This window comes from Nymphalis io, chromosome 30 (assembly GCF_905147045.1).
Source record: "Nymphalis io chromosome 30, ilAglIoxx1.1, whole genome shotgun sequence".
NCBI classification, from domain to species: domain Eukaryota; kingdom Metazoa; phylum Arthropoda; class Insecta; order Lepidoptera; family Nymphalidae; genus Nymphalis; species Nymphalis io.
Genome location: NC_065917.1, coordinates 1,341,327 through 1,358,492, shown reverse-complemented (window position 1 = coordinate 1,358,492; position 17,166 = coordinate 1,341,327). Strand labels below are relative to the sequence as shown.

Here is a 17,166-nt window from a genome sequence, read left to right as displayed (position 1 = left end):
ACGCTGCGCTTGCCGATTCGCGGTCTCCACTCTAGGACTCGTCTGCTCCAACGGCCATCGGTCCTACGACATACGTGACCAGCCCACTGCCACTTCAGCCTGCTAATTTTGCAAGCTATGTCGGTGACTCCGGTTCTTTTCCGGATAATCTCATTTCTGATCTTATCCTTCAAAGATACTCGGAGCATAGCTCGCTCCATAGCACGCTGAGCGACTTTGAATGTCCCGACTAGTCCCGCAGTTAGTGTCCACGTTTCGGCACCGTATGTCATGGCAGGTAAGACGCATTGGTTGAAGACTTTCGTCTTCAAACATTGCGGTATAGACGACTTGAGGACTTGACGAAGGTTGCCAAATGCTGCCCATCCCAAGCGAATTCTTCGATCGGCTTCCTTCTCAAAGTTGTTCCTACCGACTTGTATTATCTGTCCTAGGTAGGTATATTCACTAACAACTTCGAGAGGTTTCCCCTCGACGTATATCGGTCCCGGCCCGACATGCCTATTGAACATGACCTTGGTCTTGTCCAAGTTCATACCGAGACCGACACACCAGGAAGACTCGCCTAGGCTACGCAGCATTTCGGTGAGTTGTTCCAGTGAATCTGCTATGATGACGATATCGTCGGCAAATCGAAGGTGTGAGATGTACTCGCCGTTTACATTGACTCCATACCTAGTCCAATCCAGCGTCTTGAAAACGTCTTCCAACGCGTTGGTGAACAGTTTCGGGGATATTACATCCCCCTGTCTCACCCCTCTGCGCAGTTGGATCGCCTTCGTCTTACAGTCCTGGATGTGGACAGTCATTGTAGCGGCGTTGTACAGACATCTCAGTACCTCGATATATCTCCAATCGATATGACATCTCTGCAATGAGTCGAGCACTGCCCAGGGGCGCGCTGGTCATCAATACTGATTCCCACGGGTTTATCCGTTCTTGAAGAGAACAACTGCTCATAAAACCTCTCTACTTCTCCGACAATCTCAGGCCTAGAGGTAACGACCCCACCATTTTCAGTTTTAAGTTTTGTCAGACGCGGCCTCCCAAACTTGCGAGCGAACACGTTCGATCCCCGATTTTGCTCAATCGCAGCCTTGATGGCACGGTAAATGGCAATGGTATTGGAGCGTCGGAGATCGCGTCGCGTCAGCGTTTTTATTCTTCGATTTAAGGCCTTATCTGACAAAAACGATGGTAGTTCTCGTCGTTTTCTCATGAGCTCGAGTGTCTCAGCAGAGAGTTTTGGTGCGTTGTCTCTTCTCTGTGGCGGAAAACATTTGCGGGATGTGTTTTGCAGTGTTTTGACCAGCGTGTCGGTTCTCTCATCAATGCTGCTTATGGTTTCCAACGCGGTGAATTGATTTTGAAGTTCCATTTGGAACTTTTCGGAGCCTTGAGCAGCTTGGAGCATGGTAGGTAGGAGAGTAGACCTCATCATTCTCGATCTTTCGGCTTTTAAGTTGATATTTAGAGTGCCTCGAACCAAGCGGTGATCACTTCCGGTATTAAACCTGTTGATCACTGAGACATCTCTAAATATGTGCCTTTTATTCGAAATGATAAAGTCTATCTCGTTCCTTGTCACGTTATCGGGGCTTCGCCAGGTCCACCTCCTCTGAGTCTTCTTTTTAGTGAGTTCTTCTTCTAGTGAGTCGGTCTCACCGAACGATTAGATTAAAAGAGTCAATTAGTTCCAGTTACGATTACAGTGTTAATGTACCAGGAGATCATAAACAGTGAGTCGGTCTCACCGAACGATTAGATTAAAAGAGTCAATTAGTTCCAGTTAAGATTACAGTGTTAATGTACCAGGAGATCATAAACAGTGAGTCGGTCTCACCGAACGATAAGATTAAAAGAGTCGATTAGTTTCAGTTAGGATTACAGTGTTAATGTACCAGGAGATCATAAACAGTGTGTCGGTCTCACCGAACGATTAGATTAAAAGAGTCAATTAGTTCCAGTTAGGATTACAGTGTTAATGTACCAGGAGATCATAAACAGTGAGTCGGTCTCACCGAACGATTAGATTAAAAGAGTTAATTTTGACGAGACGTTTGGCGCGGTTGATAGATACTTGCCTTTTCACGCCGAAGGTTGTGGGTTCGATTCCCACCCAGGACAGACATTTGTGTGCATGAACATGTCTGTTTGTCCTGAGTCTGGGTGTAATTTTCTGTATAAGTATGTATTTACAAAAGAAAAGTAGTATATGTAGTATATCAGTTGTCTGGTTTCCATAGCACGAGTTTTGTACAAGCTTAATTTGGGATCAGATGGCCGTGTGTGAAAATGTCCCAGGATATTATTATTATTAGTTTCAAACATTTAGAATTAGGATTACGTTGTTAATGTACCAGGAGAACATAAACAGTGAGACGGTTTCACCGAACGATTAGATTAAAAGAGTCAATTAGTTTCAGTTGGGATTACAGTGTTAATGTACCAGGAGATCATAAACAGTGAGTCGGTCTCACCGAACGATTAGATTGCAAGAGTCAATTAGTTTCACTTAGGATTACAGTGTTAACGTACCAGGAGATCATAAACAGTGAGTCGGTCTCACCGAACGATTAGATGAAAAGAGTCAATTAGTTTCAGTTAGGATTACAGTGTTAATGTACCAGGAGATCATAAACAGTGTGTCGGTCTCACCGAACGATTAGATTAAAAGAGTCAATTAGTTCCAGTTAGGATTACAGTGTTAATGTACCAGGAGATCATAAACAGTGAGTCGGTCTCACCGAACGATTAGATTAAAAGAGTCAATTAGTTCCAGTTAGGATTACAGTGTTAATGTACCAGGAGATCATAAAGAGTGAGTACCGAACGATTAGATTAAAAGAGTCAATTAGTTCCAGTTAGGATTACAGTGTTAATGTACCAGGAGATCATAAACAGTGAGTCGGTCTCACCGAACGATTAGATTTAAAGAGTCATTTAGTTCCAGTTAGGATTACAGTGTTAATGTACCAGGAGATCATAAACAGTAAGTCGGTCTCACCGAACGATTAGATTAAAAGAGTCAATTAGTTTCAGTTAGGATTACAGTGTTAATGTACCAGGAGATCATAAACAGTGAGACGGTCTCACCGAACGATTAGATTAAAAGAGTCAATTAGTTTTAGATAGGATTACAGTGTTAATGTACCAGGAGATCATAAACAGTGTGTTGGTCTCACCGAACGATTAAATTAAAAGAGTCAATTAGTTTCAGTTAGGATTACAGTGTTAATGTACCAGGAGATCATAAACAGTGTGTCGGTCTCACCGAACGATAAGATTAAAAGAGTCAATTAGTTCCAGTTAGGATTACAGTGTTAATGTACCAGGAGATCATAAACAGTGAAACGGTCTCACCGAACGATTAGATTAAAAGAGTTCATTTTGACGAGACGTTTGGCGCGGTTAGTAGATACTTGCCTTTTCACGCCGAAGGTTGTGGGTTCGATTCCCACCCAGGACAGACATTTGTGTGCATGAACATGTCTGTTTGTCCTGAGTCTGGGTGTAATTTTCTGTATAAGTATGTATTTACAAAAGAAAAGTAGTATATGTAGTATATCAGTTGTCTGGTTTCCATAGCACGAGTTTTGTACAAGCTTGATTTGGGATCAGATGGCCGTGTGTGAAAAATGTCTCAGGATATTATTGTTATTAGTTTCAAACATTTAGAATTAGGATTACGTTGTTAATGTACCAGGAGAACATAAACAGTGAGACGGTTTCACCGAACGATTAGATTAAAAGAGTCAATTAGTTTCAGTTAGGATTACACTGTTAATGTACCAGGAGATCATAAGCAGTGAGACGGTCTCACCGAACGATTAGATTAAAAGAGTCAATTAGTTTCAGTTAGGATTACAGTGTTAATGTACCAGGAGATCATAAACAGTGAGTCGGTCTCACCGAACGATTAGATTAAAAGAGTCAATTAGTTTCAGTTAGGATTACAGTGTTAATGTACCAGGAGATCATAAACAGTGAGACGGTCTCACCGAACGATTAGATTAAAATAGTCAATTAGTTTCAGATAGGATTACAGTGTTAATGTACCAGGAGATCATAAACAGTGAGTACCGAACGATTAGATTAAAAGAGTCAATTAGTTCCAGTTAGGATTACAGTGTTAATGTACCAGGAGATCATAAACAGTGAGTCGGTCTCACCGAACGATTAGATTAAAAGAGTCAATTAGTTCCAGTTAGGATTACAGTGTTAATGTACCAGGAGATCATAAACAGTGAAACGGTCTTACCGAACGATTAGATTAAAAGAGTTCATTTTGACGAGACGTTTGGTACGGTTAGTAGATACTTGCCTTTTCACGCCGAAGGTTGTGGGTTCGATTCCCACCCAGGACAGACATTTGTGTGCATGAACATGTCTGTTTGTCCTGAGTCTGGGTGTAATTTTCTGTATAAGTATGTATTTACAAAAGAAAAGTAGTATATGTAGTATATCAGTTGTCTGGTTTCCATAGCACGAGTTTTGTACAAGCTTGGTTTGGGATCAGATGGCCGTGTGTGAAAAATGTCGCAGGATATTATTGTTATTAGTTTCAAACATTTAGAATTAGGATTACGTTGTTAATGTACCAGGAGAACATAAACAGTGAGACGGTTTCACCGAACGATTAGATTAAAAGAGTCAATTAGTTTCAGTTAGGATTACAGTGTTAATGTACCAGGAGATCATAAGCAGTGAGACGGTCTCACCGAACGATTAGATTAAAAGAGTCAATTAGTTTCAGATAGGATTACAGTGTTAATGTACCAGGAGATCATAAACAGTGAATCGGTCTCACCGAACGATTAGATTAAAAGAGTCAATTAGTTTCAGTTAGGATTACAGTGTTAATGTACCAGGAGATCATAAACAGTAATTCGGTCTCACCGAACGATTAGATTAAAAGAGTCAATTAGTTTCAGTTAGGATTACAGTGTTAATGTACCAGGAGATCATAAACAGTGAGACGGTTTCACCGAACGATTAGATTAAAAGAGTCAATTAGTTTCAGTTAGGATTACAGTGTTAATGTACCAGGAGATCATAAACAGTGAGACGGTCTCACCGAACGATTAGATTAAAAGAGTCAATTAGTTTTAGATAGGATTACAGTGTTAATGTACCAGGAGATCATAAACAGTGTGTTGGTCTCACCGAACGATTAAATTAAAAGAGTCAATTAGTTTCAGTTAGGATTACAGTGTTAATGTACCAGGAGATCATAAACAGTGTGTCGGTCTCACCGAACGATAAGATTAAAAGAGTCAATTAGTTCCAGTTAGGATTACAGTGTTAATGTACCAGGAGATCATAAACAGTGAAACGGTCTCACCGAACGATTAGATTAAAAGAGTTCATTTTGACGAGACGTTTGGCGCGGTTAGTAGATACTTGCCTTTTCACGCCGAAGGTTGTGGGTTCGATTCCCACCCAGGACAGACATTTGTGTGCATGAACATGTCTGTTTGTCCTGAGTCTGGGTGTAATTTTCTGTATAAGTATGTATTTACAAAAGAAAAGTAGTATATGTAGTATATCAGTTGTCTGGTTTCCATAGCACGAGTTTTGTACAAGCTTGATTTGGGATCAGATGGCCGTGTGTGAAAAATGTCTCAGGATATTATTGTTATTAGTTTCAAACATTTAGAATTAGGATTACGTTGTTAATGTACCAGGAGAACATAAACAGTGAGACGGTTTCACCGAACGATTAGATTAAAAGAGTCAATTAGTTTCAGTTAGGATTACACTGTTAATGTACCAGGAGATCATAAGCAGTGAGACGGTCTCACCGAACGATTAGATTAAAAGAGTCAATTAGTTTCAGTTAGGATTACAGTGTTAATGTACCAGGAGATCATAAACAGTGAGTCGGTCTCACCGAACGATTAGATTAAAAGAGTCAATTAGTTTCAGTTAGGATTACAGTGTTAATGTACCAGGAGATCATAAACAGTGAGACGGTCTCACCGAACGATTAGATTAAAATAGTCAATTAGTTTCAGATAGGATTACAGTGTTAATGTACCAGGAGATCATAAACAGTGAGTACCGAACGATTAGATTAAAAGAGTCAATTAGTTCCAGTTAGGATTACAGTGTTAATGTACCAGGAGATCATAAACAGTGAGTCGGTCTCACCGAACGATTAGATTAAAAGAGTCAATTAGTTCCAGTTAGGATTACAGTGTTAATGTACCAGGAGATCATAAACAGTGAAACGGTCTTACCGAACGATTAGATTAAAAGAGTTCATTTTGACGAGACGTTTGGTACGGTTAGTAGATACTTGCCTTTTCACGCCGAAGGTTGTGGGTTCGATTCCCACCCAGGACAGACATTTGTGTGCATGAACATGTCTGTTTGTCCTGAGTCTGGGTGTAATTTTCTGTATAAGTATGTATTTACAAAAGAAAAGTAGTATATGTAGTATATCAGTTGTCTGGTTTCCATAGCACGAGTTTTGTACAAGCTTGGTTTGGGATCAGATGGCCGTGTGTGAAAAATGTCGCAGGATATTATTGTTATTAGTTTCAAACATTTAGAATTAGGATTACGTTGTTAATGTACCAGGAGAACATAAACAGTGAGACGGTTTCACCGAACGATTAGATTAAAAGAGTCAATTAGTTTCAGTTAGGATTACAGTGTTAATGTACCAGGAGATCATAAGCAGTGAGACGGTCTCACCGAACGATTAGATTAAAAGAGTCAATTAGTTTCAGATAGGATTACAGTGTTAATGTACCAGGAGATCATAAACAGTGAATCGGTCTCACCGAACGATTAGATTAAAAGAGTCAATTAGTTTCAGTTAGGATTACAGTGTTAATGTACCAGGAGATCATAAACAGTAATTCGGTCTCACCGAACGATTAGATTAAAAGAGTCAATTAGTTTCAGTTAGGATTACAGTGTTAATGTACCAGGAGATCATAAACAGTGAGACGGTTTCACCGAACGATTAGATTAAAAGAGTCAATTAGATTCAGTTAGGATTACAGTGTTAATGTACCAGGAGATCATAAGCAGTGAGACGGTCTCACCGAACGATTAAATTAAAAGAGTCAATTAGTTTCAGTTAGGATTACAGTGTTAATGTACCAGGAGATCATAAACAGTGTGTCGGTCTCACCGAACGATTAGATTAAAAGAGTCAATTAGTTCCAGTTACGATTACAGTGTTAATGTACCAGGAGATCATAAATAGTGAGACGGTTTCACTGAACGCGGATGGCATTAATCGAAATAAGATCAATGTTAAATATATTCGATTTGGCCCTCAGAACATCCGACGCCGACGATTCCGGCGACGAGTGCTACGGGAGTCTACCCCCGGAGCCTCGTTTCGGGAACGTCGAGTACAAACTGCAGCTGGTCTCGCCGTGCGAGCGACGCTTCCAGCACCTGGTGACGCAAGTGAATAATAAATAATATTAAATATATAACATTATATATAACTTAGGTAGCTAACTGGGTAGGTATCACCCACTCATCAGATATTCTACCACAAAACAGCAGTACTTGGTATTGTTGTGTTCCGGTTTGAAGGGTGAGTGAAACAGTATAATTACAGGCACAAGGGACATAACGTCTCAGTTCCCAAGGTTGGTGGCGCATTTGCGATGTAAGCGATGGTTAACATTTCTTACAATGCCTATGTCTATGGGTGTTAGTGACCACTTACCATCAGGTGGCCCATATGCTCGTCCGCTTTCCTATTCTATAAATAAAATACCTTTGATATCACACAACGGTTATTAATTGATATAAAACAAACACTTTATTAGGAAAACATTTTCCTTGTTCGAAATATTTTATTAAATCACGGAGGTTTTAAAAATATGCTAATTTTGACTTTTAACGCTGATAAAACGCAACCACGAGCTACAGTGTGTGCTTTCATACAGACCCTGTGGTCTTGACAGCTCAACGCCACAAGGTAATTCATTTTATAACACGGATTAAAAAAAACAATAGTGTTTTTATATGTCGCTTAAGCAATATATATGTATATTCAATTTGAGCGTATAATACAAACAATTTTATTGAGGTTGTGCTCGTGAAATATATCGATGCGATGCTCGTAGTTCCACTCGGGGCCGATAGGTGGCGCCGTTTCGAGTGACGTAGAACGTTAAGCGGCATGTCAAAAGCATAATAATGCCCCGGATACACACGTGTGGAGCTGTTAGTTAGCGAATCGTTTAATTAAAATGAATTTTGATAGGCGATTGACATTCAGCGAGATAATTTTTTTTTATATAATAGGAAGGCGGACGAGCATATGGGCCACCCGATGGGAAGTGGTCATCGACGTCCATAGGCATTGGCATTGTAAGGAATGTTAATCATCGCTCACATCATCAATGCGCCACCAACCTCGGGAACTAAGATGCTATGTCACCCGTGCCTGTATTTACACTGGCTCACTCACCCTTCAAACCGGAACACAACAATACCGAGTACCGCTGGTCTGCGGTAGAATATCTGACGAGGGGGTGGGACCTACCCGGACGGGCTCGCACAAAGCTCTCCCACCAGTATAAATATATCGTATTGTCACCCCGACACCTCAACACGTGCCCCCCCGCAGCTGAAGTGGCGGCTGCGCTCGGGCGGCGGCGCGGCGGTGTACGTGGTGGGCGTGCGCGACTGCGGCGCGCTGCGCGGGCTGAGGGCGGGCGCGCTGCGGGCGTCGCTGCGCGCGCTGCGGGACATGGCGCGCGCGCTCGGCGCCGCACTCGTGGGCGCGCGGGCCCGCCGCGTGGCGCCCGCGCGGGCCGTCGCCGAGGTGTACATCCGCAAGGTGAGCACGCCTGGAACTGGTACACCGAGGGGCCGCGAGGCCGCGATCGAGACGGAGATGGTTTGTCGATGTGTGCTTATAACGTTGCCATAGTACCCGCGTTCCCTGTTTTGGGAGATTTTCGGGACTTAATTAAAACTAAATAGGGTTATTAAATTTTACTTTTTAATGTTTATTATACATTTTTTTAAATTATAATATTTTTTTGTTTTCCTCCTACACCCGAAAACCGTTGCATTGTTTGTTTTTGTTTCCGTTATCAATAGTACTTCGGCATCTTTATATGGTACTGGATTAGCGTTCTCCTCATAAAGAATGGTTGCCACATATATTTCTATGTTACCCTCTTGACTCGGAATCTAATAATATTATAAATTCATGAAGAATGTTAAATCATGTTGTCGTTAGAAAACTATAAATAGGATAACGAATAAATTAAAATAACATATACTATACATATAACGAAGCACTTTAGTTTATTAATGGACTCCGTATTTATTTGTTTCATTGTCGACGAGTCGATATTTTTTATCGAATATCGGGACTTTTTTTAGCCGATGCTTTCAGCACTTACATGATAAATAATTATAGGTTATGAATAATAAAAACTGGAAAATCATATTATCTTTAGGATTTTTATGCGATATAAGGTTCCGTCATGCTATGGCATAAATAAACATCACTGAGAAACTAATATAGTTTCTCAGTGATGAGACAAAATAGTCGTACTTACGCGTGAAAACACACGCCGGCAATTTTCTTCTTGCTGTCGCTTTAACATGAAATAATACGACACTGCACCATTGTATAACCATCGATATGATATAAGGATTGTTTCTTTCGTTCGTTTTCTAACATAAATATAAGCGAAAATTGAACATAAGACACAATGAACGCACCAACTGTCAAGTTTGTTTCGCTACTTAAGTAGCGAAACAAACACCAAAACTGGTTACACGATAAGGGTCAAAAGATTTGATAATTCTATCTCTGTCTAAACCTGTCTACGCTACAGTACGTACTCGGTTCGCAGCTGGCGGACACGCAGCAGAGCGTCGAGCTTCGGGTCGCGGTGATGGGGGCGAACGAGGCGGGCAAGTCAACGCTTATAGGCGTTCTCACTCAAGGTACGTTCGTTATTATCTTGTTGAAGTCGAGAGTTCTTGTAACTAAATTAAATATTGAATATTTAATTACAGGCACAAGGGACACAACATCTTAGTTCCCAAGGTTGGTGGCGCATTGGTGATGTAAGCGATGGTTAACATTTCTTGCAATGCCAATGTCTATGGGCGTTTGTGACCACTTACCATCAGGTGGCCCATATGCTCGTCCGCCTTCCTATTCTATAAAAAAAATATTTATAAGGCTTCGTATCCAGAAGTTTTTGATTCGATCATCATGTAGAGATCCTATACGTGTGTACTCGTAATAAGATGACGCCTTATCCCAGCTGTGGGTAAAAATGCTGTTACATTTTTAAACAAATTAAATGATACCTACTCAGTCGGGACAAAAACCGACTTTGTTAATATTATATTGTAATATTATTTATTTTATCCTCAGATAAATATTTTATGGTCAAGAAACTTAGTCGTAATTACAATGGCAGTATAAAATTTGATCTTGAAATTGTAATGACGTCATTGGTTGATGGTATGTTAGCTGTTTGTAGTGCGCAATACAATAATTTTTCTTTTCTACAGGTGAACTCGATAACGGTAGAGGGAGCGCTCGCCTGAACATGTTCAGGCATTTGCACGAAGTGAAAAGTGGTAGGACGTCCTCGCTCAGCCACGAGATACTCGGCTTCGATGCTCAGGTGAGCTAATGATTATTTTGACGTTTATTTAAATTAAGAACAATCCCCCACCTACTTGCAAAGCCCGGGCAAACACCACTGCACTTTGATGTGCTAAATTAATGGGCACTTTGTCAGGAGATCTGCTTTTATGGGATGAAGTATTGCTATGTATATCCATCAACCCGCATTGAAGCTGCAAGTTAGAGCTCCAAATCACAAGTGGAGGGGATCATTATGAGAGTTAGGGAACAGAGAGTACACCTGTGTTTGCGCACACACTTGTGCACTATAATATCTCCTGCGTAGTTGGCTAATCTCTCTTGAGATGTACCGCCGTGGCCGAAATCGGTCTGGAGGACATTATTATTATTAATACTATTGATAACAGCAATCCATAGGTATTCATTCGATAGTAACGATTTAATAAAACTTCATTAATAATAGTGTTGTTACTGGGCCTACTACATTACTTATCTTGAGAAAGCAATAATAATATAATAATAATAATAATAACCCCACCGACGTATCTTTACGTTGCCGACGTGGTGGGGCTTGTGCGCTTCAATGATTCTTAGGGCTATGCCAATAGAGCTACTCATGTTGGATTGGCCTGAGATGAGAAGACAGACCAAGAGAGATACAACCCAAGCCAAGGTGGAACAGCGTACGCCGAGGGCTCCATGACTAAGGGGGTGCTTAGTCGTTAGTATGCGAACTTTAGAGACAAGGGGACCTCTAATTTAATTTACCCTTATCACAGTGAATGCAGGGCTCTGCTGTGATTCACTTTTATGTCCCTAGCTACTCGTGGGAATAATATGATAACTAGGTCTAAAACTAAAAAATATATACAGGCGAACGTGCCATCGTTAGAAGAAGAGTCCACGCAGACTTCTAATTCATCCTCCAAATCTTTATTCCCATCAATACCCTCTTCATCACCAATTTTGTATGCATCTTCACCAAATTCATCATCAATGATGTTGCACAGGAGACAAATTTTGTCAGTGAACCTGTGTCCACCACCAGTGGAATAAAAAAACGTAAAAAATGGAGTATGGAAATGAATAAGTTCATCCTACGTACCTACCTATATCTTACAAATTTAGAATCAGACACAAATTCATATCTTTCTTCATTACATATAAAATTTATAGATAAATATCCACATATGGAAGTAAGCAGACAGAGAATTGGTGACCAACGTAGAGCTATTATACAAAAGAAATTATTATCACAAGAAACCATTGATCAGATTTACGATGAAGTTAGGACAGAATTGCAAGTAATCCAAACTCAGATACAACAAAACGCCACAAATCTTAAAACATCCCTTAACACACTAACAGGAAAACGTATGAAATGGACAAATGAATGCAATGAAGCAATTATTAGGATTTATTTCAAAATAACACAATTAGAGACTAATAAGACCGCTTATAGAAAACGTTTGTATGAAGAGTTTATAAACCTATACCCAGAGTTTACACACATTTCAGAGCAAAGATTAGCGGATCAACGAAGGGCAATAATAAATAATAAATATATTAAACAAGATAAATTAACACTGATTAAACAACAAGTAGCAGATGAATTACATTATACACACACACTAACGGAAGACACAGATAATGAACATTTACAAACAACAGAACAAAGTAATATTACACACTACGATGCATTCAAATCTAATTCAGAATCAAACTCACAAGCTAGGAAAATGCAAAACACTACAGTTATATGCACTGATTCCGTTACATCAACCCCTATCGATGAACAAAATATAGAAAGTATCACCCACGATCATGATATGACCTTAGAAGTAAACACTGAAATAGAGAACACATTCGTTCATGCTCTAGAACATTTTTGTGATACTGAATCAACTAGCAGACCATACATTCCTAAACAAAGGACTTCTATAAAGTTTTCATTAATAATGAAATACATAGATACGATGATACTGACAAAATTCGTAAACACTGATACTGATTTTATCACTCTACAGTCAATAATTTACTGTGCAGCATGGACAGCAGCTAAATGTAATAGGGCAAGAATGACATTCTTAACACAAAACAACCATCAAAACAAATCATACAGAAAACCTAGTTGGATAAAACCTAGTTGAATAAAATAAGGAAGTTGCGAGTCAATATAGGCAGGTTAACACAATTTATTAGAGGAAATAGAAACCCAAAAGTAGTAGCTGCAGTAGAACTCATAAAGACACAATATCAATCACACGCACAATATGAAAATACAAACACGCATATAGAACACTTCTTAGATACCTTAAAACAGAAACTCAATGCAGCAGCTAGTAGACTTAAGAGATATTTGACGTGTACTGCCCGTAAAATAGAAAACAAAACATTTGCTAACAATGAAAAAATCTTCTATAGAAATTTATTATCTAATTGCAAAGATAATGAGCAAAATCTAGAAATACCTCCCCCTGAAATATTTCGACAATTCTGGGCTAAGACATGGGAAAACCCCATAGAACATAATGAACATGCAGACTGGGTAACGAAATAACTACACATATTCCAGAGATAGAGTTCAACTTCATACCAATAGAAACATTTATAGATGTCATCAAACGAATGCACAATTGGAAATCCCCAGGCTCAGACAATATTAAAAACTATTGGTACAAGAAATTTAGTAGCATACACTCATACATACATAAGTACTTAAATACATTCATTCAATCACCACATTTACTACCGAAATATATAACACTTGGAATCACATACTTAGTACCTAAAGATAAACATGATACCACAAATCCAGATAAATACCGACCAATAACTTGCTTACAAACCATATATAAAATTTTATCAGCTTGCATAAGTGAAGAAATATACAAACATTTAACTAAACATAATATATTAGCCGAACAGCAAAAGGGGTGTAGGAAAAATAGCCAAGGTTGTAAGGAGCAGCTTACTTTTGATGCAATCATTTTAAGTAGTGCGGTAAAATCAAAATCAGATATCCATACTATGTTTATTGATTATCAAAAAGCCTTTGATTCAGTCCCGCGTAGCTGGTTATTGTATGTCTTAAAATTGTATAAAATAAACCCAACCCTCATATCATTTCTTCAAAATTCTATGCAAAACTGGCAAACTGTATTAAAAATAAAACAATCGTCCATGAAATCTCTAACTACTGAACCAATTCGTATCCAACGAGGAATTTTTCAAGGAGATGCTCTGAGCCCTTCTGGTTTTGCTTGGCCTTAAATCCTCTTTCACTCTTGTTAAATAAAACCAATACTGGATTCACACTTTACGGTAATAACACCCAATATAACTTATCACACCTCATGTACATGGACGATATAAAACTTTACTCCACTAACAAGAACACGCTGCTTGAGTTATCAAGCATTACAGAACAGTTCTCCAAAGATATTCATATGAAATTCGGTGTCGACAAGTGCAAAATTCTGTCAGTCTCGAAAGGAAAAATCCTTAATAATAGCTACACACTCGAAACTGGTGAACAAATTGAACCAATGGATGAACAAAGCACATATAAATACCTTGGTTTTAAACAATCTAGGCAAATACTACAAACTACGACAAAACAAGAACTGCTTACAAAATTCTCGCACCGATTAAATCTCGTATTAAAGACACACCTTAACTCTAAAAACACAATAAAAGCTATTAACACATTTGCCATACCCTTACTTACGTACTCTTTCGGAATAATACAATGGTCAAAAAGTGACATAAAAAAATTGCAGCGAACTATAAACACTCACTTCACTAAAAATAGGAAACATCATCCAAAATCTTGTATTAAAAGGCTCACACTAAAACGCAAAGAAGGAGGAAGGGGATTAATAGACATACACAATTTACACAATAAGCAGATACTCTCACTCAGAGCATACTTACATGATAAATCCGAACACTCACCTCTACATAGATATGCAACAGAAATAGACAAAAAGCTTACACCATTAAACCTACATGACAAAAACACTCACGTAAACGAACATATCATAAGTACACAACAACAAATGTTGGCATGGACTGAAAAAACACTGCATGGGAGGCACCGAGCCTATTTGAACCAACCCCACGTCGACAAAGAGAAGTCGAACGAATGGCTCAAACGAGGTGAACTGTTCCCTGAGACTGAAGGTTTTATGCTCGCCATTCAAGACCAAATAATAGCAACTCGTAACTATAGGAAGTACATAATGAAGGATCATAATCAACCTACTGACTTATGTAGACACTGTAACGCAGCCTCTGAAACTATTCAACACATAACGGGAGCTTGCAAATCTCTCGCACAGACCGATTATAAGCATCGACATGATCAAGTGGCTGCAATCATACACCAACATCTAGCATACAAATATAAACTTATAACAGAAATGAATCCATATTACAAATATAAACCGGAAAGTGTATTAGACAACAGAAACCACAAAATCTACTGGGATAGAACAATAATAACTGACAAAACTATCTGTTATAATAGACCAGATATTACCGTGATAAAATCAATAGAATCGTTTATCTTATCGATATAGCCGTTCCTAATTCACATAACATACAAACCACAATATCTGAAAAGTTAAGTAAATATCAAGATCTCGCCATAGAAATTAAAACGCAATGGAAAGCACAAACAGTACACATAATCCCAATAGTCCTATCATCCGTGGCACAGGTATCGTGCCAAAATCCTTCACACAAAGTCTGAACACCTTACAAATGCCAACATATGTCCTCCATATACTTCAAAAAGCCGTAATCCTTAACACCTGCCGTATCACTCGAAAGTTTATATCATCATCCACTTTATCATCAACGTTTTTAATATAAGCAACACTCCTTAACGCTTGGCTGCAGCCCGCGTTTTAGGTTTAAACCCTTCGAAAGAAGAGAAACTTTAAAAGTTAAATAGAAATAATAATAATAATATCCTGGGACATTATTCACATACGGTCATCTGATCCCAAATTAAGCAGAGCTTGTGTTATGGAAACCAGACAACTGATATACTACATATACTACTTTTCTTTTGTAAATACATACTTATATAGATAATTACACCCAGACTCAGGACAAACAGACATGTTCATGCACACAAATGTCTGTCCTGGGTGGGAATCGAACCCACGACCTTTGGCATGAAAGGCAAGTTACTACCAACCACGCCTACTGGCTCGTCAAAAAATCAATACGTCAATACTATCGAAAAATCATTGATTATCGATAGTCCAAAACTATCGATTTTATCGATAATAGACTATCGACATGCAACACTACCCGGTATTACTTATACCTAAAATGAAAGTCATATAATGTATTACATTCATATAATCAGGGTAATGTCGTCAACTACGGTTGTTCCGAGCTGATGACAGCGGAGCGCATCGGAGAGAGGAGCGCGAAGCTGGTGTCTTTCCTGGACCTGGCGGGCCACAGCAAGTACCAACGTACCACGCTCCACGGGCTCACGGGTTACTCCCCGCACTACGCCATGCTCGTTGTAAGTATGTTTATTTATTACTAATTCCCATACGTGTGGGGGGGGGCTCAGATTTTAGGTATCCTAAGTCTTTTTCTATAGCCCTGATAACGTTTTTTCAAATTATTATTAGGTAAGGATTTTTTTGGAGTCCTGACATATCAAACCAAAAGTTAATTTTCATTTTATTGAATAAATATTGCCAAAATTATAAATAATATCTTATCTTAATAATACATTTTTACAAACAGCTCAAAATCAAAATAATTTATTCAGGTAATAATATATAAACCTAACACCGGCTCAAATTGTAGATCCTACTAAACATAATCGGCAAAAAACTAAACTCTTTTGCTACAATTAAACTACGTAAGAGTTTAAACACAATTTTTTATCATATTTATAAACCCTTATCAAGCAATACGTCTTATTAATGAAAGTTTTTTAAGAGAGAGAGTTGGTTCCTCCTAACTGGCCTAGGCCAGTCTGGGTACGGGCCGCGGGGTTGCCCCCTAACCTGTCGTGTTTTTAATTTTTGGCCCGAGGGGCCAGGGTCACAGCGACCCAGTGGCTGTAAGTTTTTTAATTCAGCTACAAGATAATATTATAGATGGCACTGTAGTCATATTATCAACTTATACTATAAAGTTTTTTTTTTATTTCTAGATTTCGGCAACAGCCGGTATAACTCGCATCACAGAAGAACACATCGGTCTTCTGCTGGCTTTGGACATGCCGTTCTTCGCAGTCATCAATAAGTGTGAACTGGTTAGCAACATCAACGCTGTTGTAGCGAGGCTGGCTCAATTGTTGGAACCCGCTAATAAGGTCAGTGATTTTTATTTTAAATAGCATCTATAAAGACTAGCTTATAAACTAGGTTATTATTTCTTACATCAATGCTTATGGGTGATGGTGACCACTTACCATCAGGTGGCCCAATTGCCCGTCCGCACACATATAACATAAAGAGAAGCTGGGGGGGGGGAAAGTTTAACAGACAAACAGATATATTTACTTTCCCATTTATAAT

The 17,166-nt window shown here is 39.0% G+C and overlaps 2 protein-coding genes across 2 annotated transcripts in view; one reads left to right on the top strand and one right to left on the bottom strand.

Moving 5' to 3' along the window:
• LOC126779896 (catenin alpha) overlaps window positions 1-17,166 on the bottom strand; it is a 400,158-nt gene that overhangs the window by 267,425 nt on the left and 115,567 nt on the right. The window lies entirely within an intron of this gene.
• Window positions 1-17,166, top strand: part of LOC126779900 (GTP-binding protein 2-like) — a 31,182-nt gene that overhangs the window by 9,357 nt on the left and 4,659 nt on the right. Inside the window, exons 5-10 of the mRNA XM_050504074.1 lie at window positions 7,299-7,431; window positions 8,609-8,821; window positions 9,855-9,948; window positions 10,528-10,643; window positions 15,990-16,154; window positions 16,800-16,961. Of these exons, the coding sequence (XP_050360031.1) occupies window positions 7,299-7,431; window positions 8,609-8,821; window positions 9,855-9,948; window positions 10,528-10,643; window positions 15,990-16,154; window positions 16,800-16,961 (883 nt within the window). The remainder of the gene's footprint in view (window positions 1-7,298; window positions 7,432-8,608; window positions 8,822-9,854; window positions 9,949-10,527; window positions 10,644-15,989; window positions 16,155-16,799; window positions 16,962-17,166) is intronic.